The sequence below is a fragment of the Hydra viridissima genome, unplaced genomic scaffold (assembly GCF_058129835.1).
Source record: "Hydra viridissima isolate aposymbiotic clone 2 unplaced genomic scaffold, HvirCarnegie_v1 scaffold_9, whole genome shotgun sequence".
Lineage (NCBI taxonomy): Eukaryota > Metazoa > Cnidaria > Hydrozoa > Anthoathecata > Hydridae > Hydra > Hydra viridissima.
The window spans coordinates 13,594,388-13,621,070 of NW_028324308.1; the positions used below are offsets into that span (position 1 = coordinate 13,594,388).

General features: G+C 27.3%; 1 protein-coding gene across 4 annotated transcripts; it reads left to right on the plus strand.

Annotated features, from left to right (window-relative positions):
- Positions 1–56: 56 nt before the first annotated feature.
- LOC145185716 (uncharacterized) lies at positions 57–24,522 on the plus strand. Of its 4 annotated transcripts, XM_090097053.1 has the most exons (20): positions 85–224; positions 1,964–2,017; positions 2,141–2,914; positions 3,881–3,982; positions 4,495–4,599; positions 4,941–5,048; positions 7,862–8,050; positions 9,430–9,591; positions 11,293–11,616; positions 11,875–12,098; positions 12,177–12,376; positions 12,802–12,877; positions 13,041–13,117; positions 14,716–14,845; positions 15,010–15,084; positions 17,286–17,375; positions 17,486–17,859; positions 23,196–23,284; positions 23,708–23,812; positions 23,918–24,522. In XM_090097053.1, the coding sequence occupies exons 3-20, from the start codon at positions 2,254–2,256 to the stop codon at positions 24,076–24,078; spliced, it is 3,252 nt and encodes a 1,083-aa protein (XP_089953179.1). In that variant the 5' UTR covers positions 85–224; positions 1,964–2,017; positions 2,141–2,253; the 3' UTR covers positions 24,079–24,522. The 4 variants fall into 4 exon arrangements, with proteins under 4 accessions (XP_089953182.1, XP_089953179.1, XP_089953180.1 ...); XM_090097054.1 differs by lacking the exon at positions 1,964–2,017 and having other exon boundaries at positions 109–224; XM_090097056.1 differs by lacking the exons at positions 23,196–23,284; positions 23,708–23,812; positions 23,918–24,522 and adding an exon at positions 21,468–21,798 and having other exon boundaries at positions 57–224.
- Positions 24,523–26,683: the final 2,161 nt, after the last annotated feature.

A 26,683-nucleotide genomic window follows, 5' to 3' on the forward strand; every position in this document is an offset into this window, starting at 1 on the left:
AAATGCATAAAAAAAACGCGTAGTATTAAATATTGACCGTAAAGCGTTTAAAGCTCGTTCTTAAATACTAACTTAACTGCGCGGCCACAGTTGAGCTTAATAAAACCTATTATAGTAAAAGAATTAAATGAAGAAGTTCAAGTTTTATAAATGAGTTATAATAGGATACTTGTGCAGTTAAGATATATCAGGAAACGAAACAAAGAAATCATAACTGCATTTATGTAAGTATGTTTGTATGTATGTATGTAAGTATGTATATATGTGTGTATGTATGTATGTATGTATGTATGTATGTATGTATGTATGTATGTATGTATGTATGTATGTATGTATGTATGTATGTATGTATGTATGTATGTATGTATGTATGTATGTATGTATGTATGTATGTATGTATGTATGTATGTATTTATGTATGTATGTATGTATGTATGTATGTATGTATGTATGTATGTATGTATGTATGTATGTATGTATGTATGTATGTATGTATGTATGTATGTATGTATGTATGTATGTATCTATATAAGTATCTATATATGTATATATATGTATGTATGTATGTATGTATGTATGTATGTATGTATGTATGTATGTATGTATGTATGTATGTATGTATGTATGTATGTATGTATGTATGTATGTATGTAGACAGTATTGTCATAACAGATGTTGATGCACCTTTGTTCCTCAAACTGCAGGAAAAAGTAAAGGCCATTAAATTTTGTTTAAAAAGAAAAAGCCAAAAACACTGACAATCTACATTTAACTCTAAATGTTATAGTTGCAAGTTATATCAACCAAGTCTTAGCATAAATTTAAACAAAAAAAGACTGAATATTCAAAAAAAAAAAAAAAAAAAAAAAAAAAAAAAAATTTAACTGTTTTATATTTAATCCATTGATAATTGTTTTCTCTTTTTTGTAATATAAAACTAATGTTATCAAGACTTTAATGTTTTTTCAATAATGCTTATATGAATGGTAACTCTTCAATAATCTAAATAAGAACGGCATTTATTTTTTCAATGTCATTTCATAAGTACTTAACTATAAAAATTAATTTTAAGATTATTTTTACTTAAAAAAACTTTTTTTTTTTCAGATAACTTATGAGTTCTATTTAAAAAGGATACTTAAGTATGTTTTTCTCCATGGTGAATATCCCCATCAAAAAAAAAAAATACTATGACTTTACAAAGCAATCTGGAATATTTTGATATGAAAATTAGGGACCTAGATAAATCATTTTCTTCCCATAACAACAATAAAAAATCTTTATGGTTTGAGTGAGAAACATGGGGAGATAATCCATGCATATATAAGGAAAGGTAACAAAGCAGATGGTACAGAAATAAATTGGCACACTACTAATTAAACCTTAAGTCAGTTTTAATTACCCATATAAGTGAAAATTTCAACTCTAATAGCATTTACAAGAAAGCGTGTGTTAACCAGTGTTACTAAAATTACATTTACAATTATTTGTTAATTTATCTTATATTGGTTGGGTTATGATGGTGCTTTTTATGACTATTTTGTCCCACTTGAATTACTATGATTAATTTTCTGTTATTTTTTTATTACTAATTTTATTACTACTTATTTTTAATTCCACAACCACATTTGTTATTTTAGTTATCTGGTTTTTTGAACTAAGGAGCTTTTTGTCTGAATTATCTATTTATTTTGTAATTTTTTTGATTTTAATCTCAAGAGCCAAAGATGAAATCCTTTGAAAAAAGACAAAAATGTTATATATGAAAATCAAGAATAACAACTTTATATAATTTACATATCTTAGTTTTTTAAGATGTTGTTATATATAACAGCTATAAATTATACACTTTCCATTTAGATTTATATATTCAATTTAAGTAGTATAATAGAATTGTAAAATACCTTTTTAAGACATTTTTAATTTCATGATTAAGAAAGGATTATTTTTCTTTTGAATAAAGCTTGAATGAAACGGAAACATTTTACAGAATTTAAACAATCTAATTGTGCTTGCAGTGAGTGAAATATTAATTTTTTTAAAAAAAAGGCTGTTGTTCGCATTTATAATGCATGTTTCTAATATGTAATAAAAACATTTTTATGCATTCAAGTTAAATAAAATCTTTTTTTTTTTTTAGCTAACTCTTCAGTTAAAATTAATATTTTTAAAGTTTAAATTGAAAAGTTATACAAAAAGTAAGTTAATGGTTATTAAAAAAGTGTTAAAGCTAGATAAAGAAGAATTTTTCTCATGGCGAACGCTGAAAGTGTTACAGATACAGTAGGAATAGATGCACTAATAAAACAATTTTCTTCACCAGGAATTCTTATCAATGATAATACAAACTTTAAAAAACCAAACCCATCGCCACGACGTAAAAGTAAAACAACTGAAATATTAAGACCTACAAGTTTAGGTCTACCTGTAAAACCTGCACTAGCTATAAAACCTCTACCTTCACCACGTCAGGGATCATCACCTAATAGTCTATGTCCTGAAAGCAAACCAAAGCCTGCAACAAAGCCTCGTCCTGCAAGTGTATTGGATTTCAGTAAAACAAATGAAAACAATTTGGTGCAAAATAGTTCAGTTACAAAACCAATTCCACCTGCAAAACCATTGAAAAATGCTGAATTAGAAACTAAACCTACTAATAAAAATAATGTCTTAGACAAAACAAATAATGATCAGAAAACATTGAAAATAAATGACCCACCAAGAATCCCCCCACCTATTCTTCCAACTGTAAAGCCTGTTCTATCCAAAGAAAATCCTCAGCAGCTTCGATATGAAAACTTAGTAAATGAAAATAAAGTAATTAGAAATCAACAAAATTCTACTAATACAAGACATGATACACTTGATGGTGTTGCATTTGGTGTCAGCAGAGTTTCAAAGGTTGAAAAAAAAGGTAAGTATGGTTTTAAAGTGAGTTGTCTAAATGTTCTTTCAAAGCTTTTGAAGCATATAAAGTTTTTTTCTGGATTGACAATCTGTTTGATTTAGCTAGAAGGTTCTACTTGTGTGGTTTTAGCAAAAAGGTTCTACTTATTTGCTTAGCTAGAAGGTTCTACTTGTGTGCTTTTAGCTAGAAAACTCTATTTGTGTGCTTTTAGGTAGAAGACTCTCATAAAAGGTATCTTTTGTATTAATACGGTCATCACCTTGATGGTCAACCAAATATGAAAACAGCTCTTTCAATGTGATACTTATTTTTTCCCATTACTAATCAAAGGATAGTCTAAGTTTATTGAAAATTTCACTCATTTAAGAGTTTATATATATATATATATATATATATATATATATATATATATATATATATATATATATATATATATATATATATATATATTTATTAAATGATAAACCAAAAGGGTAAAGATATTCAGCTTGGGTTTTTCATTAAGTGGTAAAAAGAATTGAGGGTATTTACTTACAATATAATAGAGAAAAACTTATTTGAAGCTTTTTCCTCTGTTGATTTACAGTTATGAGAATTAGAGGCTACTTAGGAATCTACAGAATTTTTAGTTATCCTTATGTTAAGGATTATAATTATAGGTTCAATATTAATAACTCAACATTAAATGTGATTAGCACATATTATTTAGAAACTTGAATTTGTAAATGTAAAACAGGTTTTAGTATTAGCAAATTCAAAGTTCATTTAAAACAATTGTAATAGGTTGTTTTTTTTATTATTTTTATGGATTTTAAGATTGTTACTTACCCCAAAACTCAAATTTTCCTTGAAAGGCCCTGTGTGTGTGTATATATATATATATATATATATATATATATATATATATATATGCATTTGTATGTGTTTTTATATATACAAGTGTTAACTTTTTTTCATTAAATCTTTCTTCAGCAATTTATCTCAATAATATTAAATCAAAATCAACCTCTGATGTCAGTACTAAAAATTCCACGTTATCAGAGTACTATAACGAGAAGTTACTTCCAACTCATGGTAAGTAGTTTAAGGAATCAAGTGTGGTTATTACATAGAGGATAATATTTTATGTGCTTGTTGCATTTTTTCTTTTTGATAATAGTAAATACTAATGACCAAATGATTGAAAATTAATATTTTGTGAAATATTTTGCTTTTTTGTTTATGGTGTAATTTAAAAGATATGTACTTATTTTAGACCTAAGTTTAGTTTTTTGGGCTAAATATTTTTTAGCTTTTTTTCAAATTCCAAAATGTTTGTTATTGATTTATCCAGTATTGAAATAAAGTTTGATAAAAAGTAAAGAGTGTAATAAAGAATTTGTCACAACAAATGAAACATCTGTCGCAAAACCTTTATAATATTCATGAATATTTTAATTGTAAAGTGACAGGTTATATAGAACATAAGGTTATTGTTATATAACTTGTCATTTTACAGATATTGATTAGATATTGGTTCTTTAAATGTTTACTTTTTTAATAATATTTTGTTGGTTGTTAGCACGGTTGTAAAAATGTAATTTTAGGCTATAGTGATGAAAGTGAAGATAGTTATGATTATCCATTCAATCCTAATGACCTACAAAATGTTAAAATTTCTTCTGAGAAAAATTGCTCCAAAAAAGGTCAAGGTATATCTTTACTTCTTTTTTCATTTCACTTAATTGTGATAACTATCAATGTTGTAATGACCAAATGATTGGAGAATTAATATTGAATTAATTAAAATAGTTTGCTTTTTTGTTTATTGTTTAGTTTTAAAGATATGTACTTATTTTAGACTTGAGTTCAGTTTTTTGACCTAAATATTTTTTTGCTTTTTTCAAATTCCAAAAATAAGTTTTATTGATATATCAAAGTTGAAGTAAAATTTAATAAAATGTAGAGGATGCATTAAAGAACTTGTCATAACAAAGGTTGATTTTCATAACAAATGTTGATTGTTAGCACAATTATATAAAAATATTTTTAGGTTACAGCAGTGATGAAAGTGATGATGATTACGATTATCCATTTGAGCCTAATGACCCAGAAAATGTAAAAATTTCTTCTGCGAAAAACTACTCTGAAAGAGTTAAAGGTACTTCTTTTCTTTTTTAGAATTTTGTTTGTGATATCAAAGCCATATGAGCCATAAGATTAAAGGGTTAGTTGCTGGTGTTAAGTAAATTTTGAGAAAATGTAAAAGAACATTTAAGAAATATGAAAACATAACGTATTACCTGTTGCAATTTTTGAATTACTCTTGAATTCTTATGGGTAAGTTTTTAAAAGTAAAAATAATGAAAAATGGGTGCCTATTTTTTAAATAAGATTAATGACCAAAATATTTAAATGTGACCATTACTAATTTGTTAATTTTCATTCAAAATTTATATTTAATGTTTTTCTCATATTAATTTTTTATGCTTAATCCCTGATCATTTCTGAACAAACAATAAAATCTCTCTGCAGGGTTATTTGCAAAATTAAAGTTTTTTAAAAATCAAGATATCAGGAAGCATCAAAAGTATTCATGCATTTCAAAATTTTATTAAGTATATCCAATTTTTTTGTTTTATAGTTAATATTTAGTATGAGGTTTCTGGTATGTTTTGGATCATTGTCTTGTTGAAAGGCAAAATGATTCGGTAATCCTAATATACTGATGGAAGGCATAAGGTTGTTTTGTAAAATGTTTACATATCCAGCTCCTGTTAAATATTCTTCAATTTGAACTAAATTACCAACTCCATTACAGCTGAAACAGCCACAAATAAGTACATTACTACCACCATGTTTGATGGTTATTTTTAAAGTTTTTTTTTTATCTATGGATTTTCCTTTTCTTTTCCATACATTTGGTCTTTTTTTGGAATTCTTTAGTTTGAATTTACTTTTAGACCATGTAACTGATTTCCAAAGATCTAGTTGCTTTTAAAAGTATTTTTTTTTGCAAAGGCAAGGCATTTCATTTTATTTTTCCTCGAAATAAAAGGGTTTTTTGTGATGCAGGACCCATAATAACCCTGCAGAGAGAAATCTACCTTTTATTGTTCATTCAGCAAATGTTCATCCTTAGTTTTTATTTATTAGCTCTGGCAGAAATAACAGGCTATCACTCTACTTCTTGTACATTAACCTTATCTTTTCTAGATGTTGTTTTTGTGGATGACCTGATAGTGTTTTATTTTGCACACTTTCAGTTTTTTTATATCTTTGTATTATTGAGTGTACCATTGCCTTACTTTTATATATTTCAGCAAATTTCCTATACCCTAAACCACTTTCAATCATTTGCTTTACCTCAACACTAATTTTGTAGATCTTCTGCATTAAATTTTGAAACAAAACAAAAGAAGTAGTTATTAAAATATTTTAAGTTTTACTTCTTTGGTGCTGACAAAAAAGACTAAATAACTTTCCGGCAGAAACAATAAGATAAAAAACTTACAATACTAAATAAATCAATAGTTAAAAATATTTATGCTGTATATAAAATTGTGCTTTTAATATTATATACTAAATATAACCAAACATATTAACTTAACATCCTAATTATCAACACAGATTTTTTTTTACTATCGCGTTTACACACTTGTTTTTTTATAGCAATAAAGAATAAGCATGTTAGAGTATGAAAACAAACTTTACTAACATGCTAGGGGTATGAATGGTTTTGCCCCATTTTGTATATATGAGGTACATTCACTTTAAAGAAGCTATATACACTTTGATTGAAGTATTTAGTGCCTAGGTCTTGCATGGTAGGCAACAAAACAACAGAGAAAATTCAGTCCAAATTTTATTACCAATTCCACATGATCATGAAATGACAGCTTTTCAAAATTTTTATTTTTTAAAGCATTCAAAACAAAATTTCTTAATGTGAAAGGATTTTCAATGTAAAAAAAAATTCATTAAAAAATTTTGCCTTATTTGGAATTTAAAAGATGAATTCTGTACCAGTTGTAAACTGTTAGTCTCATAAAAGTTTAACTATGTTATAAAATGAAATTGAGCAACAATAAAACAAGGTAATGAAGGAAGGAACATGATGAGCTTATGCAGCATGTATCTCAAGATTATAACATGGCATCTTATGCAAAATCCATCTCCAATATATAACAAGCCCTTTTTATGCACCATGCACCTCCAAAATATACCATATCATCAAAGAAATATTTGATTATTTGATTAAAGCTATTCTTGAGTAAAATGCTCCTGCTTTCCTAGAGGAATACAGTGCACTTTTTATAATGCAAAATTATCTAAAAATACATATGCTATATTAAATTGAATTTATTGATAACATACCTTTTTGTCCTATTCATTTAGTACCTTTTTAGTTTTTTTTCCACTTTTTTACCACAGATCTATAGTCAAGGGGAAAATGAAGGATCTTTTTTAATTGGTTGGCTTGTGCAATTTATAAATTTAAGAATTTTAATTTTGCAACAGCATTTTATTTTCTGCACACTTTCTAAAATTTCTGCATCAAAATTTAACAAAAAAACTATGTTTGAAATTATGTCTTCCCAAAAACAAAATCATTCTTTTTATGCATTTTATACATTCATTATGTGCATTTTACAGAAAAGAAAAAAAAAAATTATATCATTCTTTTCTAAATAGCTTTGTGATGCCAGAACTGCTTTAAAATTTTTTTTCTTACTGGGTTTAGTGCCAGAAGTAGAAATCTGAATTTTGAGAAGAAAAAACATTTTTCTCAAATTTTATCTTCTTCATTGATCTTTCATTAAAACATTGATTTTTATTCTTTTTAAAATATTTATTTACTTCAGGCAAAATACATCTTTTTGAATGAGCAACTAAAATAAGTAAAATAAGTAATCTAATGTAATATAATATCTTATGGGTTCTTTACAATGGATTGTAATATCATATTTTTAGTCTGTAGTAGTGATAAAAATGATGATGATGACAATGATGATGATGATGACAATGATGATGATGATGACAATGATGTTGATGATGATGATGATGATGATGGTTATGATTATCCATTTGATCCTAATGACCCACGAAGTCATTTAAAAAAAAATGGTTCTCCTGAGATAAGCTACTTGAAAAAAGATGAAGGTATTTTTTTCTTTTTTTTTTTTACTTCACTTGCTTGTTTGTGATAACTATCAAAACCTTAAAATCTATAAATGATATATGTTAAAAAAAATATATAAAATAAAGATATAATGAAATATATCACTCTTGTTTTTGGTGAAACTTTGAAACATTTGTACCTATTTAGACTTTATATTACTTTTTTGGTCTATTTTTCAGAAAATATTACTTATTTATAATTAATTATTAATTACTTATGATAAATATTTTAATATATTTTCCAAAGTTGATGGTACAATTAAATTTGAATTCAACATCTTAACACTCTTGACCATCAAGTTGTTAAGATTGGTTCAAAGTTAATGGATAATTAGATAATACTTCATTTGTTTACACAAATCTTTTAATGTATCTTTTAAAATGTAAATATCCATTAAAAGTTTTGACAACAGACAGTGTCTTATCTAGTAGAAAATCTTTAAATTATTCTTAGACTTTTATTTTAAAAAAAGATTTTTTTTTTTTTTTAAATAAATGCTCAAGGATAGTTTCACAAAATGTTAAAGTTAAGTTTAAAATATTAAAAAATTATTAATATGATCATCAAAAAGCTTTTTTAAAGAAAGCTTCACAGGAAAAAGTTTTATTCTTCAGTTTAACCCAATTGCCTAGTTTTAAATCTGGCCGATAGTTTTTTTTTCAAAAAAAAAAAAAATACCGCTTAACTAAAAATGATAACTGAAATATTATGTTGACTTTGGTTATTACACTGAATGGCTTTTCAAGTCTCAACTTTTTTATGTCCTGATAGTTAAGTAAATAATGCTTTCTCATTAATTTAAAGAAATCCAGTAGCCTTTGCAAAAAACAACTTGTTGATTCGTCATTAAAAAATTTATTTACTGATAAATTACAAACTGAATCTGTCATCAGTTATTCTATTTAAATTTTCATAATTATCCAGATTTATATCTTTAATTTAATACTGTTACTATCTTTTAACTGGAAGTTGTTGTCAAACTTTATAAACAAACTTGATTATTTCTTTGCATTAAAACTGTTTTTGAAAAAGTTTCTAAATCTAATTTTTAAATATAACATAGTTACAGAAATTTTTAATGCTTTGTATTATCCTAATAAAGTTGATAGATAATAAAAATACTCGAGCAGATTACCAATCAAAGTAAATTACAATAGCCATACTTAAAAATTTAAGTTATTATGATTTATTAATGTTTTTCGTGTTCAAAATTGGAGATCCATAGAAATGATATGTAATTGTTTATTTAAAAAAAATTGTTAGAAACTTACAATGACAATATCAACAGAAAACTATGTCAGCAACGTCAAAGACTATTAGTTTTTGCACAAAAATTTTTGCTCTAATTTTTTATTTTCAGTTTCACACAGGTTTGCTAACAATGAGCACGATGAAATTTATGTAGATCCTAATGGTATTGATTTTTCTCTCCCATCTTGTTTAATAAAAAACTCTGTGCTGAGCTCCAGCTCTAAAGATTATGATCCACCAAATAAAATTACAAAAAAACAAAACTGTTCAGGTATTATTTTTAATTCCTTTAGTTTTTTACTTGTTTTGTGTAACACCAAAATTTTGTGCATTTAATTCTATGTTTTTACATTTTTTTCTACATTTTTCTGTATTCAATTCTATGTATTTCTACATTTTTGTCTACATTTTTCTGTATTTAATTCTATATATTTCTACATTTTTTCTACATTTTTCTGTATTCAATTCTGTATTTAATGTTCTATTTCTGTATTCAATGTAATATATTGCTACAATTAATCGTAAATTTTTTATATTATAAATTAATGATGATGGTTCCTAGTTTTCAAGATCGCATCTTTCAGATCTTGTTTTTTTTCTAAATGACCTAGCTTTTCTCAATAAGATTTAAGTCACCCAGCTATTTCTTCTAGTAGACTAATGACATTGGCATACTTTTTAACAAATACTAATCTTTGTTTCATGTTTTTTTTTAGTCAAAAAAATGTTTTTTGCGAGCTAGTTGGCCTTGAATTCCTTGATTCATACATATATTCATTACATTATTTTATATACATACATATTTATTTTTTTCTCCATTTTGCTATATTTTTCTTTTTTGGTGTCTTGTTACAATATAGTAAACAAAATCAACTTAATATATTTCTTAAAATATCTGGTTAATAAAGTAAATCAATGATTTAAAATGATACATGATGCATGGTGCTGTTGATGTTTTTCTTTATAACTTTAAGAACTTATGATGCAACCACAACTAAAATTTACATAAACCTTGAAAGTTTGCTTATATTTTTAATTATTTCAGTGGTATTATTAAGTATTGAAATGTATTTATTACTTAAATTAAATTTTTAACTAGACTGATCTTTAAAATGTAACACAAATTTGAATATCAAGTTTTGTAGTAGTTTCTGTATTTCAAAAAAGACGTATTAATGTAATTTTGTTTTGAATAATCCAAAGTTTTTTTTAAGTAGAAAAAATATTAACATTTGTAAACTTAAGAATTAAAATCTTATCTAATTTTCATTACTTAAATAAAGCAAACTTTTTAAATTTTCAAAATAAAAGTTTCTATGATTTGTGTGCACAATCACTTTAGCAATGTTTAAAGTACATCCTCTTGTTTAGTAAATTCAAAAAAATCCCAACTAAATTTATTTAAATTATTAAATGATTAAATTTCTAGGACCTGTAACCCTGTAGGTCCTAAAAATGTATGTTAGGTACACTATAGGGTATGTTATATTACTGTTAGGGTAGTTACACTACAGGGTATCTAATTTAGTAATACATGGGCAAAAAAAAAAAATATTTGAAAAATCACATATATTTCAAAGTTCCCATGGAATTCACTACATTCAGTTTCAAGTCAGTGACAATCACAACAATATTTATCAAGATCCAAGTGTTGTAGATTTTCCTATGCCATATTTAAATCTGCTGATATATCTGTAAATCTGCTGATATATCTGAAGATCATTACAGCAACCATTTAGTTGACTTTTAAAATGTCAATTAAATAGTTGCTATAATAGTCAAAACTTTGTCAATATCACTCAGGAGAAAGAAAGTAATTTTGTTTTAATGTTTGCAAAAAGAGAGAATATTTTTTTATTCTTTTAAAGATGAAATTGATATTACATTGTATATATTAAGATTTGAAATTTATGAAGGTGATAGATTGATTTGTATAAAATATATTTACCTTTAGTCAAAATAAATTATTTAGATGGTGATGACAATAATGACTATGATGTTCCTCTATCAGAATCTCCAGGAAGAGAATATGTTCAAGAAAAGAGTGTTAACAATCTTGTATCATCAAGTGATGATGATGATAACTATACAGACCCTGAATCTGTTTTCATTAAACCACCATCAACCCTTAAATGTGACAGTCTTGGTCGTAGCAATCATTTTAGCCCAGAACAATATATGCCAACCAATGTTGATGATGACTTTATAAATAGCTCAACCTATATTGATCCTGCACAAATATTTGATGTATCACCAGTTAGTTCAACTAATAAAAGTGCAGAGATTTACAGTGATGGCAAGTTTTTTAATTTTATTTACAACAATAAAATGTTTTTAAATTTTATTTAACCTAAAAATTACATTTTTTTTTTTTAAAGAGTCTTAATAAATGGCATCATACTACACTGTTATTTACACTGTAGTAAATGTTAATGTTATAACAGTCCAGCTAAAGATTCTTAGTTTAAGTGTTATTTAATTGTACAGTTGCTGCTTATTTGTATTTTCATAGTAAAACTAGATATCTCTCTGCTAAATGACTTCTTTCATTTAGAACCTTTGTACCAGGTATACACCGCTAAAATGTTGGAGGATTTTCACAGAGAAAGTAAAAAATCCAGCTCAGATGATAATGAAGACCTAGATACTTCAAATGAGTACAAAAATCTCTTTAAAGGTACAAAATCTGCTGTACGGTTACTCTGGGCTGAGATTCCAGAAGTTCGTGAAAGTGGTATACTTAATAGAATGGATCCTAATGAGAGGAAAAGACAAGAGGTTTCTTTTTTTTAAATGGTAAATATGATAGTAATAGTATTAATGACATTAATTTGTTTTGTTTTTGATTTGCTATAGGCAATGTTTGAGGTAATAACCTCAGAGGCATCTTATTTAAAAAGTTTGGATATTCTTGTTTCCCACTTCATGATGAGCAAAGTTTTTTTACCTAATCCAAATCTTCCTTCTACAAATCCTAATGAGTTTCAGCTTATTGATCGTCAACAGTATCACTTCCTATTTAGTGGAGTATCTGCTGTAAAATCTGTCAGTGAGAGGTTGGTAGCTATAGATAAAGAATTTTTGACAAACTATTTTTATATTAGTTATTTGATTAATAATTATATACTATTCAAAAAAATTGTTTTTGTGTTTTCCTCAAGTTTTATCTTATTGCTATAATATTTATACTATTTATTTACAATTTATATTCATGAAATTTTTCCTTCAAAGAAATTTCTTTTATCAACTTATTTTTGCATGTTGAGCTCTCTGAACTTGACTTATTTTTCATTGAAAATTAAGTTTTTTTTCTTTCTTTGTAAATCAGATAAATGTTTTTTCTCAATAAACTTCAATTCTAATCAAACTTATTTGCTTCATTGAAAATTTTTTTTATTTTGCTGCATTTTAGTTCTTTAATAAAATATGCATAATTAAGTAAAAATACTTAGTTTTTTAACAAGTTTTTTAATAATTTCAGGTTTCTAAAAGCTTTGCGAAATCGTCAACAGGAAAATGTTATTCTTGAGTCAATAAGTGATATTATCTTAGAGTTTGTAAGTAATCTTTCTATTGCTTCTAAGAGCTGGTTAAATGAATATAGTTTGGATGTTTATTTACAGGTAGAAATCAGAGGGAGAAATTGCAATAAAAATATTTTCCTTCTAACTTCTGTTGATGTTTTCTCAACAAATTTTTCTAAATGGTTCATTTTGACAGGCCAATTCTGAGTTCAACTGCTACATAAAGTATTGTTCTAATCAAGTCTTCCAAGATCGCACCTTTCAGGCATTATTGTAAGTTGTTGTCATTTTTATAAACTTTTGAAAATCTACTAGCCAAAAGTATTATTCAAGCTGAGTCTGATCTTATAACAAGTAAATTGAAATGCTGTAATAGAACAAATAAAGAAATACAAGTTTGTTTTCTTTCTGTTTTCCTTCAAAGTGTGAATAAGTTTAACATCAACTTCTTCAGCTATTTATCTTTTTCTAAAGTAATCACATTCTGTAATTCAATACTTTTACAAGTTATTATAAAGTTTATATTCATACACCTAAATAAAAATTTTAAAATAACTTGTAAAATTTGTATTAACCAACAAAGTATTGTAAAATTGTAAAATTTGTATTAACCAATAAAGTATAATAAATGTTGGTAATGGTAATAATAATAAAATAGTAAATCTTCCTTAAGCAGCATTTGTCTTTATTTTTACATATGCATTCTAAATGATATTCTTTCATAGAACTAAATTCATAAAGATTTTTTTTTAATATTATTTTAGGAATTTTTTAAGATTTTTTTTTTGTTGTTGTTTTCCATTTCATTTTTATTGAAATGAATTAGGGTAAATAACTCTATGCTTCACAAACCTTTGCAAGAGTCTTTATGCTACATCAAAGTCTTCATGCTACATCAAATACTACCCATTCTTGTAAAATTATATCCAGCTAAATAACTAAAAATTTAATTGTTTTATATGGGACCTCAAAAAAAAGTTGGTTTCTTTCCCAGTTCAATTTGTTTAAGAAACTATGTCTTCCTTTAATAACAAAGCTTTTTTTTTTTTTTAATCTTTTTACTTTTTAAATATTCATTTAATGTGTCATTTACTTTTTTTATATTTTAATGTATGTTTTGTGTAACAGCTGTGTAACAGTTAAAGATTAAATATCTTCTAATGGACCTTTAATAGTAATTTAAACAATATTTAAAAATATTACTTTAAGACAAAAAAAACTCCTATGTTTATTTTTAGCATAACTTAAATTTAAATTTTCAGTTATACATAAATTTAAAAAATAATGAAATAGTTAAGTATAAATATATGAAAACTGATTAAGTATTAATAATAATAAAAATAATAATAATAATAATAATAATAATAATAATAATAATAATAATAATAATAATAATAATAATAATAATAATAATAATAATAATAATAATAATAATAATAATAATGATGATAATAATAGTAATAATAATAATAATAACAATAATAATGATAATGATAATGATAGTACACTTTTTTTTTTTTTTACAAGTATTAAATGTTTTTGTTATAATTGTTAAATGTTTTTGCCCTCAAAATGTATAACATAAAAATTGCTGTTTTCAAAAATTGGTCAAAATACTTTAAGATAAGAAAGTTTCTTAAGCAAGAACTCTCAAATTATGATATTAAGTTTGAAATAAATACTTATATTTACATGAAAATATTGAAATATTAATGAATTCAAAAATTAGTAAATTTTAAAAAATTATAGATGACTAAAATTTTTCCACTATAACTACAATATTTTTACATAGCAACTCAAGCCCACAAAATGCAAAAGGGTTTTTTAAAAACGTTTTACTGTTTAAATACTCATTTAATGTTTTTACATAGGAACTCAAGTCCACAGTTTGCTGAAGCATTGGCTGCACTAGAAGCTCATCCTAAATGCCAAGGTCTAAATATGCATTCTTTTCTTACCATGCCTATGCAAAGAATAACTCGTTTACCACTACTTGTTGATGTGCGTAAAAACCATTTTCATTTTTATATCATAAAATATTTCTAAAATTTAAAGTAAACGTGTTAGCAGTCTAAAGAAGTGATTTTAGTTAAAAGTAATGAAAATGTCATTAAAAGACAAAATTCAACTAAATTTGCTCCAAAGAAAATATTTCTAATATTTAGGCAATAATCAGAAGGTGTGAACCTCATAGTAAAGAATTTTATGCTACAGATAAAGCATTGAAAGCAATTAATGTTGTAAGTGAAACCCTCTTTTATTTTTTTGTTCTGAACCTTCTTTTTTTTAATCTTATAGTTTTTTTTTATTTTTATTGGATAAGAATTAAATTAGATACTAATCATTTACACATTGTGATAAAATAAATTTCTTTTTATAAGTCCCAAGTGTTGTAAGTCCCAAGTGTTATGGTAGTGTTACTTAAATAAAAGGAAATAAATTTAAAAACAAGGTAAGTCAAGGATGTACGCTAGGGTGACAAAAAAAAAATCAAAGTGCTCAAAATTGGACTCTCAACCCTTTATTGTGTTCCTTTTAACTAAAAAAAAAAACTGTGCAAAATATTGTTAGGATATTTTCATATCTAGGGGTTGCTTCAGGAGCATGATGTTATCAGATTTAAGGGTCAACATAAGATAAAAACGAATGTATTTTTTTTTTATTATTACAAACTTTTAATTATTTTATTCAAGTTTAGTGTTATTTATATGATTTTAATCAATGTTTGAATCAGGTTGTTTGCTTGTTTTCACTTGTTGATTGTTCACTTGTTTTTATTAATGTGTTCACAATTGATGACTTTTGCATATTTGGAATTTGATGTTGACAGTTTGTAAAATATATTGCAATTGAGTTTCATCTTTTGTCAAGATTTTTGTGTAATATGAAATGAGTTTCTATGCTCATTCAGCTTTGTCTTTCACAACTTTCATAGAATTAACAATTTTATGTGCATCCTGGTATTCGGTTATTGTAATCCACTTGTCTGGGCAATTTTTCTTCATAAATGTCCAATTTATTCCAACCAATTCAAATACATATTTGATCTCTTTGTTACAAAGTCATCTAAGTTCATGTGAACAATTTTTTCCATTAATCCTTTATCTTTATACCTTTTTAGCAGCGTTTTTGTAGCTGGCTTTTTATGTGCAATCAACATTTTTTCTTTAGTTTGGTTATCAACGTCATTGCTGAAAAAAGAGAGGACCACAAGGTCTTCAGTTAAATACCATAAATGTCCTGCAATGACTTTTATGGCAGATTCAGCCACTTCTTTGTCAAGTATTTTGAAATGATTTAATTTCCTAATCAGTGTCAGGTCATTATGAGGAGCAAATGAAGAGATGGGAGCCCAAAACCAATGTTCCATTTAAATCAATATTGAAAAAATTGAAAGTCGTAGAAGATTCTTCTTTTCATTTTTTGTTAAATAAAATTGACATTGAAACAAGTAGATTTTAATAGAGTACAGTGCTTTTGCCATCCATCATGCTTGGTGCATAGTACAAGGAGAACGAAAAGTTATTCCCCTTTGACCTGGAGGAGTTTTCCCTAAACAAATTATCAAGAGTTACTAAAATTCTTTGTAAGTGTTGCAAGGTTGTGTTGATCCTTGCATCATATTTACAGCAAATTCTACTGCTGGTGGTACAAGTGAATCATATTCTTTGAGATCTGCATCAGTTAAGAGCCATGATTCAGAATAAAATTTACTCCACTGATCACGAAATCATTGAAACAACTTAACCTCTGGACCAGAAGATGTTCCAAAACAAGTTTTGTAAACATGGGATAAAATCACTCATGAACATGGTGTCAACAGGCTTTGTATAATATAGACTTTCCAATTAATTCTTCCAGCAAGGTACAAGCACCTGAATGTATACCTGTGTTGATTGAAGTAGTATCAAAACAGTGCCACAACTCTGTCATATTACATATAAAATATTGATAACATATAAAATCTATACATGTAAAATATTGATAACATTCTCAACTTAATTAGTAAAATAGAAAAGGTATATGATAAAATATGAAAAATGTGGGTTCAAGCAGCCTTGTAAAATTAAAAAACTGGATTGAGCAACCCCTAAACATCAACAATATGTATCCGAAATTTCCCAATATCATTTTTTCATTAAAAGGTTGAGAGCATAAGAAAAAAAAAAAAAGAATTTTTTGATGCATTTATTTGTCACCCTAATGTACGCAAAAAAAGTTAGGTTAGGAATTTTGATTCTAGGATATTTTCTATCTAATATCTTAGTTTCTGTTCATTTATTTTTTCCTGATTGCTGAAATATAGGGAATTTTAAAACAAGCAGAAAACATTAAAAAATGTGTGGCTTTAAATTAAAAGTCCAATTGGGTATCATAGATATATAAAAGTTAATGTTGAGTTTACAAAAGGTAATTTATGTTACTTTATTCATTGTCACAGGTTGTTCACAATTCAAATGAAGGTGCAAGAAAGATGGAACGAACAGAAGAGATGTATTATATTCAAAAAACATTGGTTTTTAAATCAAAGGTAAAAGTTTTTTCTGTTGTGAGTTACATATAGTTGTTTTGTAAAGGTTATTTGTAGTCTTTAATTTTTATGCTTCTAATTTTACTTATAGAATTTGTAAAATTTTTTAGCCAATACCATTAGTTTCAACTTCTCGCTGGTTATTAAAGAAAGGCTTGTTGTCTTGCTTACATGATGAAGGTCGTTTTTCTAAGTACAAGAATCAGTTACGCCAAATCTTTAAAGGAAAGTGCAAATCAATCTACTTGTTTTTGTTCACTGATTTAATTCTTATTACAAAAATGAAAAGTGAAGGACAGTTTAAAGTTATTGATTACTGTCAACGCTCTTTACTAAAAGTTGAAGAACTGAAAAATATACCCAATCAAGAGCCCTCAAGGGTTGGCACCCTCAATACCACCCCACTAAATTATGCATTCACATTGGTTTTGCTGGAGAATTGCAACAATAAAACTGTTGAATATCACTGTTTTCTAGACACAACGTAAGTCAGTCATTGTTTATTTCTTTAATTTTATATTGAAAAACAAAGTAACATAAATAATAGTTCCTTAGAGGTCCAAACCTTAATTGTCATTTTTTTATTGGTCCAAACCCTAATTCTCATTATTTAGTTGGTCCAAACTCTAATTCTCATTGTTTAATTAAACTTATTTTATCTACATTTGATTTAGCCTTTATTTTTTATTAATTAACCACAAGCTTTTCTGTATGAGTATGTTGCATTTATAAACTAATTTATCAACTCCCAGCTCCCTATTATATATCATAGCAAAACTTTTTCAAAACTGTAAATTCAAACTGTAAATTGATGCTTAAATATTGTCACAAAATGATGCTAATGGTTATTTTTTTTTTTGTCTTCAAACTTTTATCTCCTTTAATTTGATATAAATTCTCCATCAAGAAAAAGTAAAGAAAAATTATATATTTAATTTTTTGTTATATATTACTTTTACTTATGATATTTTCATTTTTTTGCAATAACATTTTGTCTAATAAAATCTTTCCTTAACAGTATCACTTAAGTCTTGTTTTTCTATATTATTCAAGTGCTTTTTCTTCCCACCTACTTTCATACAATTTGCCACTTTTTAAAATATTTTTTACAATATTATTATTAAAATGTCATTTTACAATGTACAGGGAAACTTTCTAGAACTTTTTTCAAAATGAATTTTTAAAGGACTAAAAAATTATATTTATGGAATATTAATAAAAGAAATGTTGAAGATAAATGCTTTTCCCACCTTAACATTCAATCAGGTCTCCTTTTTTTTTGATCACTTCCTCAAGCCTAGGACGGAAGGACTGGCAAGCACTGATTATATAGTCCCTTGACATTGAGTTCCTAGCACGGGTAATAGATGACTTTAGTGACTTGAGTGGACTTTTTTGCAAGCCTTAATCTCAACTACGCTCCACACACTATAGTCAAGAGGATTCAGGTCAGGACTGGATGGTGGCCCAAAGTGTTTGGACCAGAAAATAGCCATATTGTCCTGAAGATATTGTTGGGTTGGACCCATGACAGGGTGCATTGTCCTGTTAAAAGATGTAATTATTTCTGGGAATGTCTTCTTCAGCCCTGGCACCACATAATGTTTTAGTAAGCTGGTATACACAGAGGTAATTTTTTCTTTCTCTTTGATGTTGATTGGTGAACATTTTTCTCCATTAGAAGTGAGGATTCCTAACATCATGATGGTCTGAGGGTGCTTGGTGTGACACACAGGTGGTGCTCTGTAACCCTTCTGCATTATGAATATGTCATTTTGCCTATTGATCACACAGTCAGTACTAAAAAGTTTTTTATCTGTGAAAATTTTGACTGTTGATGAAGCATGGCTTTTAAGCTAATTCAGAAGCTTCTTTGATTAATCTTAAAGTTGTTAGCCTTTTTGTCAAAAGTTGGCATGAAGGTCGAGCCACATCTAACTGTCCACTCATCAACATTGAACAGTTGTGTTGTCTTTCTGATGGACATAGTAGAAGTCTTTTCAACATATTTTTAAAGCTTTTCAGTGAACTTTTTGTCAATATTTTGTTTGCTCAAGAGGGCATTTGGGCTTTCTCAGTTCTGTCATGCTTTTTCACTTTGTAAAATGTAGCTTTAGACACTACAGAAACATGAATCACTTAGGTTACAGGCAAACCCATGTGAATCAGATTTAAAACTTCAGTCCTTATGGCTTCCATTGTAAAACTTTTAACTAAAATATTTTTTATTCACAATTTTATTCTAATCTTTAATATTCATTGAACATTAACCAACAAAAACAAATTTCAGAAATTTTTTATTTGCATCATGAAACCTAGCCAAAAATTAGTTTGCAAATCGCTGCCATCCCCTGCCATACAGCTCAGAGATGGCTCATAAAGTCAAAACAAGCCAAACAATATGTTTTGGTTAAAACTCTACCTTTTTTCTGTTTTTTCTATGAGGTGAAGTGATAAGTTTGTTATCTAAATAGAAGTTATGATTTCTATTCATGCTTGAATGAGAGTAAAGTAACTTTTATTGTCAAATATCTATTCTCTATTGTCACCATACTTTTGAAATAGCATTTGACATTTTGATGAAAATGTTTTCATTGGAGATTTGGTTCAGTCTTGAATGATGTTTTTTTTAACAATTTCCATTTTTATGTAAGACCATTTAAAGCCTCTAAATGGGTCTCTTTTAAGGTCTCTTTAAACAGTGTCTCTTTAAAAGAGATCATTTAAAGCATTTAAACCATTTAAGGCATTTAAATGGGTCTCTTTTTAAAACTCCAGCTCTTATAATGAAAATTTTGCCTTTTTATTGATTACATTCCTGACATTTAAACCTTATGGTTTTTTTTTTTTTTTATAATAGTCAAAAGATATTATTTATTCTTATATATTCTATATATTAATGGTTTAGAAAAATCATTTTCTTCCTTTGTTTTTTTTTTTGTTTTGTTTTGTTTTTTTTATAATACAAACCTGATTTCTTTGTCTTATTTTTTCTTGATTCTCTGAACAATTAGAAACAATTAAAAGCTTTAATCTTTAAATGAATGTGACAAAAATTTTCTGATCATCTGATTCTTCAAGAATTTCATTCTCAACTTGTCCATACTTGTTATTAAGAATATTAGACACTGATAAATGAATCCTTTGACCCATGAATTGTTGATTAGTCTGTCTTATTTTCATGTGATTGCTGTATCATCAGCTCAACAAAGTAATTAATATTCTAACCATATTCATGCAGTCATTTCTTAATCAGCTGTTTCTACAGAGATACTCCCTAGTAAGGGTCTGCATCTTAAAAACTTTTAAAAAAATAAAAAGTCAAACAAAGTGAAAAATAACCAAATGTATCTAGTCGAGAATTATTAACTATTCAATTTATTTAAAAACTCCAGCTTCATCTTCTTCTTAACAGAAAGTTTTCTGTTTTGGAACAAACATTGTATCTTTAAAGAGAACAAAACTCCAGCCTAAGCAAGTTGATAGTCATACTCTATATTTAGCAAAACAATGATCAAAGTTGTTAGAAACTTGTCTTAATGGAAAAAATTGATGAAACTCAAATATTGTCAGGTGAATTCATGGCTGTTCCACTTTTAGCCAAACCTGGAATCAGTGCAAAGTAAATATTAAAATATAAACACTGGTATCAAAACGTTTTGTTGTATCTTAATCTTCTTGCAACAAACATCAACTTTACAAAGAATTTGTAAATTTAGTAATTTTTTAAGTAAATTGTTTGCTATTCTAAAAGTAAGACTAAAAATCAGTTTTTTTTTTATTTTGGTAGAAAACAAGATGGTCTAGTTTCAAAAAGTTTTTCTGAAATCTTGCATTTAGTTTCAAAACATATAAAACCATTTAACTGGATGATATAATCAAGTGTAGCCTTGGCTATTTTTAAGCCTGGACATTCAGCTAAGCACACTATTATTGACACATGCATAAAATTCTCTTGCTATCACACTGAACCTTATGCTCTGTTATCACTGAAGATGTGTAGATGTACAGTTGTTGATAAAATAATAGCATTGATTATAAAAATAGTTAAGATAATTTTATATGAATTTAAATATAAATTAATAATTTTAGGTGCAACAGTGGTACAAACATTGAATAATGAAATGGGAATAAAAAACTGGTAGAACTTCAAGTTACTGTGGGGAAATCCTGAGTTTTATATATGAACATATTTAGATTTGTTCGTTAAAATAACTTATCTTCAGTTTGTTATCAATTTATTTCTATTTGGCTTTATTAATATTTATTAAAGGTAAGAATAATGTTCATGTTAATGAAATATGCATAGTAATTGAATAAAATTATTTCATTAATAAAAATTATGAGTTGTGCAAAGGATTCCAGTGCAGAAAAAAGCGATAACAAAATTAAAACAAGAAGGAAAAAATGAAATTCTTTAAAATGGAAAAATGTTGGTAAAACAAGGGGCTTAAAAAAAATAATGGCTGAGCATGTGAACATATTAATAAAACGTGTCGCTGTGGCTGATCTGTTTGTAACTTCCCGCCAAGTCAAAGAAGATTTAAATTTAATTGTTTCTTCCAGAGCAGTCAAACAAGCAAAAAAACAAAAACAGTAGGTAGGCGGTTTGTAAAAAGTAAATTAGTCGCCAGAAAGTCTGAGAAGAAAGTTTCCCTTTTTGAGAAAAAGCCACCAGGAAGGCTAGAATGTATTTTGCAAAAACACATGATAACGGATGTGCTTTAAAATGCTGTACTATTTTGTGGTCTGATGAAAGCAAAATTCTTTGAATTGGTTCAAGTCAATGCAGGATATATGTAAAGAGGCCACCAAGCGATTGCTAAAAACTTCAACACACTATAAAAACTATTAAACAGGGTGGGGCATGTTTACTTTTCTTATTATAGAGCAGTGCTTATCTATAAGATTAATGGGATTATGGATTAAAAGTTCATCTTAAAACATTACAAAACACTATGTTGCCCTATGCAGAGAAAGATATGCTGCTAAAATTGTTTTATTTGCAAAACAACGATCCAAAACATGCTCAGTAGGAATGTTGTCCGGAATATTTGAAACAACATTCCTTTAGAAAATTGTCAAAATTCTTAATAATTCCATGCCGAATAGGTACAAGGCTATAATAAAAAACCAGGGAATATGATTAAATGTTAATTTTTTTACTATTGCATTAATTATTTTATATCACTAATTATTTACAAAATTAATTATTTACAACATAACATAAAAAAATCAATACTATTATGTCTAACCTTTTTTTTATACTTAATTATTGTAAAAGGATAGAAAAAATTTAAAAATTTTCTATTTGGTTTTTCATTTCGCATCAATTTGATTCATTATTCAGTATTACATTTGCGATTACAGAAATTATTTTAAAAAAAATGTATTCGTAACTTATGATCAAGCTACTATTACTTTGTCCATAACTGTACATCAGGTAAAAGTGGCTTAACATATATTTTAATCTCCCAACCTTTAAAAAGTATACTCTCGATATTTCTTTTTGCATTATATACTTTCTAGTTAAATATTTCTCTAGGCTTTTTTTTCTTTTCTTAAAAAAACACTTTAAATTTGTTGTAAATTATTTGTGGACTTCTTCATAAGGTGTTCACTATAAACTTCATTAGTTGACATTTTTTGTGCTTTTCCGTATAAGATAAAATTCTGGAAATATTGATTATTGAATTACAGTCAGCGGCCCTCTCACCATATAAAAAACCTTTTTTTTCATTTTGACACTAAAAAGTTTCGCTGAGATTTTAACCGATCATTTGTTTCAAATTGCTGAATCAAAGTCGTCTCTTTTTTTAGTACCGCTAAGACTCGATGGCTTGAAGCGTTTTGTCCTCATCAAAGCCAAGTTCCTGATGTAGAAGGAGAATCGATATATGATGAATTTGGTAATATTTTTTATTGAATTTTAAAGAGGTTAACTTTCTTAAAAAAGTTGGGATTGAAAACTGCATAGTTTTAAAGCGATAGAACGTTTTTCAGACATATCTAAAAATTGGCGTTTATGATGATCAACTGGTGACAAAGGAAAAAAAAATTTTTTTTAACAAGATAAAAATTGTAAAATTTCATAAACAATCTTCCCATATCGTTGAATGCTTATTTTTCTAAGTGTTCTCAAATGAGAACGGCCGGCGTTTTAATGGGTTAAGGTAAAATTCCATAGATTTATATTCTTCGTCATGTGTTGAAGTTTGTCGCATTAAGATACATTTTTGATATGCGTAAGAAATCGTTGCAATAAGTACTAAATTAAGATGAATTCCTTGCTATAAAAAAATCTCCTTAAAATTCCAAAGCTGTTTTTTTAGACTGCCCTCAAGTGCAAGTTATCCACTCTTACCAAGCGGAACAAAGTGATGAAATTTCACTCTTTGAAGGTGACGTCCTGAAAGTTCTCAGAAAGCTTCCTGACGGTGAGCACAAGACTATGTTGCAATCTAAACACCTTAAGATTCTTTTTTTAAAATCATATCTTGTCTCGATGGTTTCACTATCTTGATAAAACTTGTTTTTTGTAGGATGGGGTGAAGGCATGCGTCTGCGTGACGACCAAAAAGGGTGGTTTCCAATTAATCACACCCTAGAAATCGACAGTAAACATATGCGTGCTAAAAATCTCATGCAGCGATACAGATTGCTCTATGCCAGCCAAAATATTATAGCAACTATGACAAAATAATTATAAAGTCTCCAAAGAAAAACCGTCAACGAATCAAAAAGCAATCACTTCGCTGGTAAATCCAGTTTACCTAAAGCTGCATCATATAAAACTGCCCATAATTGCAATCAGATATGTTGTTTCTTAAATCATCTAGCAATTGTTCTAGGTGAACTAATATAGTAATAAAAATGAACAGCATATATATTTTAATAGTATTATGTTTGGCACGAAGGCTGTCGTTTATTTGTATATAATAAAGTAAATATTGCAAAACTAAGATTTAAAAATTTTTTTAGAACAAAATGTTGTGAAGGATACATTTATATTTAGATTTTTCTCCGAATTTTTTTATTCAAATATTTTGTAAATCAAAAAATATTTTGTAAATCCAAAATGACGTTTTAATTATTTTCGAAAATGTCGATGCTACTGCACATTGGAAAATATAAATGTTTATTTTGCTATTTATGTTTTAAATGTCGAGCAGCAGAAATATTTCCCGTCCCCCCTTGCCTATTTTATCTGTAAGAATTAAAAGATCTAAAAAAATTGGTTATTCGTAGGGGGCGACGATGTATCGTTTAACGATGAGTCGATCTTTCGTGCTCGATGCGTTGAACAACTCATCGTGTTCAATGCATCAAACCCAATTAGTTTGTTCGATGCATCGAACACCGTTAATCGAACAAAAATGTATTTGAACGATTTGCAATGTGTTATATAAAAATTTATAAAATGGTATAAAATTACATAAGTTGTTTTTTCGATTTCCGATTATGAGAAAAAGTAACTAACAAATAAAATGAATCGTAAATCATTCAATTATAAAGATCGTTTAATAAATTGTCAATCGTAAATCGTTCAATTATAAAGATCGTTTAATAAATTGTCAATCGTAAATCGTTCAATTAAATGACTTATTAACAAGACACATAAATATTGCTTATCTAAAATTTTTAAATCATTCAAATTTTGAATCCATATCAGTGAACATTTTCTACAACAATCTTCTACTTGCAATCTACAATCAACAAGATCGGCTTTTTTATTTAAAATATTTCTTTTCGATGTACGATGATGTACGATTAAATACTTATATAAATGAATATTTATATCTACAGTCAGGTGGATAGGTATATAGATAGGTTGATATATATAAATGTATAGATAGACTTATTGATTGATATATAGATAGAATGTTAGATGCATGATGAACGATGTACGATAAAGTTAAATTAAATTTTTTTTTCCCTTCCACAAAGTTTCCTTAATTTGGGATAACTTCACCATGATTAATGAAAACAAGACTAGCTGCATTGAGTATGTTGAAGATTGCAAGGTGCCTAGTAGGAGAACAACAGGGATGAGAGGCTATATTAGGACAAAGCATAAGACCAGCTTTGAAACACTAGAAGCAAGGGAGACAAGAGCGAAAGCAAGATCAACAGTTGCAACTGTCGATGCAAACTCCGACTCTGATAATGACTTTAAAGTTGGACTCTCTTCTAGTGCTGGACCATCAAGAGCAGCCACTGTCACAACTCCAGCCAGAAAGAGGTCCAGAAAAGAGCAAATGTCCGGCAAAAAAAAAACCAACAAACTGAATATTCACCAAAAGTTAATGGTCTTGGACGACGAATGAAATTGTCGCTGCAATGATTCAGTGGATAGCAAGTGCCATGTTGCCTTTTGATGTAGTTGACAACGATGACTTTAAACACTTTGTCAAAGTATGTACTAAACGAAAGTATGAGCCAATTTCTTCAAGGACAAAAGTTTCTCGTACTTAAAAATTTCGGATTTATACAGTCCAATTAAGGCAGCATTTGATAAAACATTAAATGAAGACAAGCCTCACGATTACCGATAATAAGAATATAGTTTGTTAATGGAAGAAGCAATCAGTTAAGTATCCCAAACTTGCCCGCTTCGCCAGGAGAACATTGGTAATTTCAGCAGCTTACACCAGCTCTGAACGAGTGTCCAGTTCCACAGCTGGAAATATCTGTGGTAATTGGAGAACAAATCTCTCAGTATCCAAAGTTGAAAAACTTGTTTATATAAAAGATAGCTTAAGACAGACCAAGAAAATGAATGATGTGTCTTTTACAGTTTAATTTAATTTTCCAAAAAAAAATTTGAAATTTTCTTTGCCATTATTGTAGCACAATAGCAAATATTTATCACCAAGTAAAATTTTAGATTTGAATCTAGCTGTATATATTTTATTTTTATTCTTCAGATGCATTGTTTAATAATGCAGTCTTTCGATGAATTGTTTAACGATGAAGGTTTTTCGATGCATTTTTAATGATGGATTGAATACGATGTATCGACCATATTTAACGATGTACGATACGATGCGTCGTCCCTTAGTTATTCGCCAGATTAATTGCCGCTTGCCAAGTAAAACCTCCTTCAGTCTTTTGTTTCACGAATGGTTTATTTAGAAAATAAGTGGTCTCATTTCTTATAGAGAGTGACAAGGAGATAGAAACTATCCTCATCCCCACTAAATCCCATCAGGTTTGACCCCACCTCATCCCGATTAATTGTACAATTCTAGAACTGTACATGGTTGAAAAAGATCAACACATACACCTCAATTCTTTATTCAAACGAC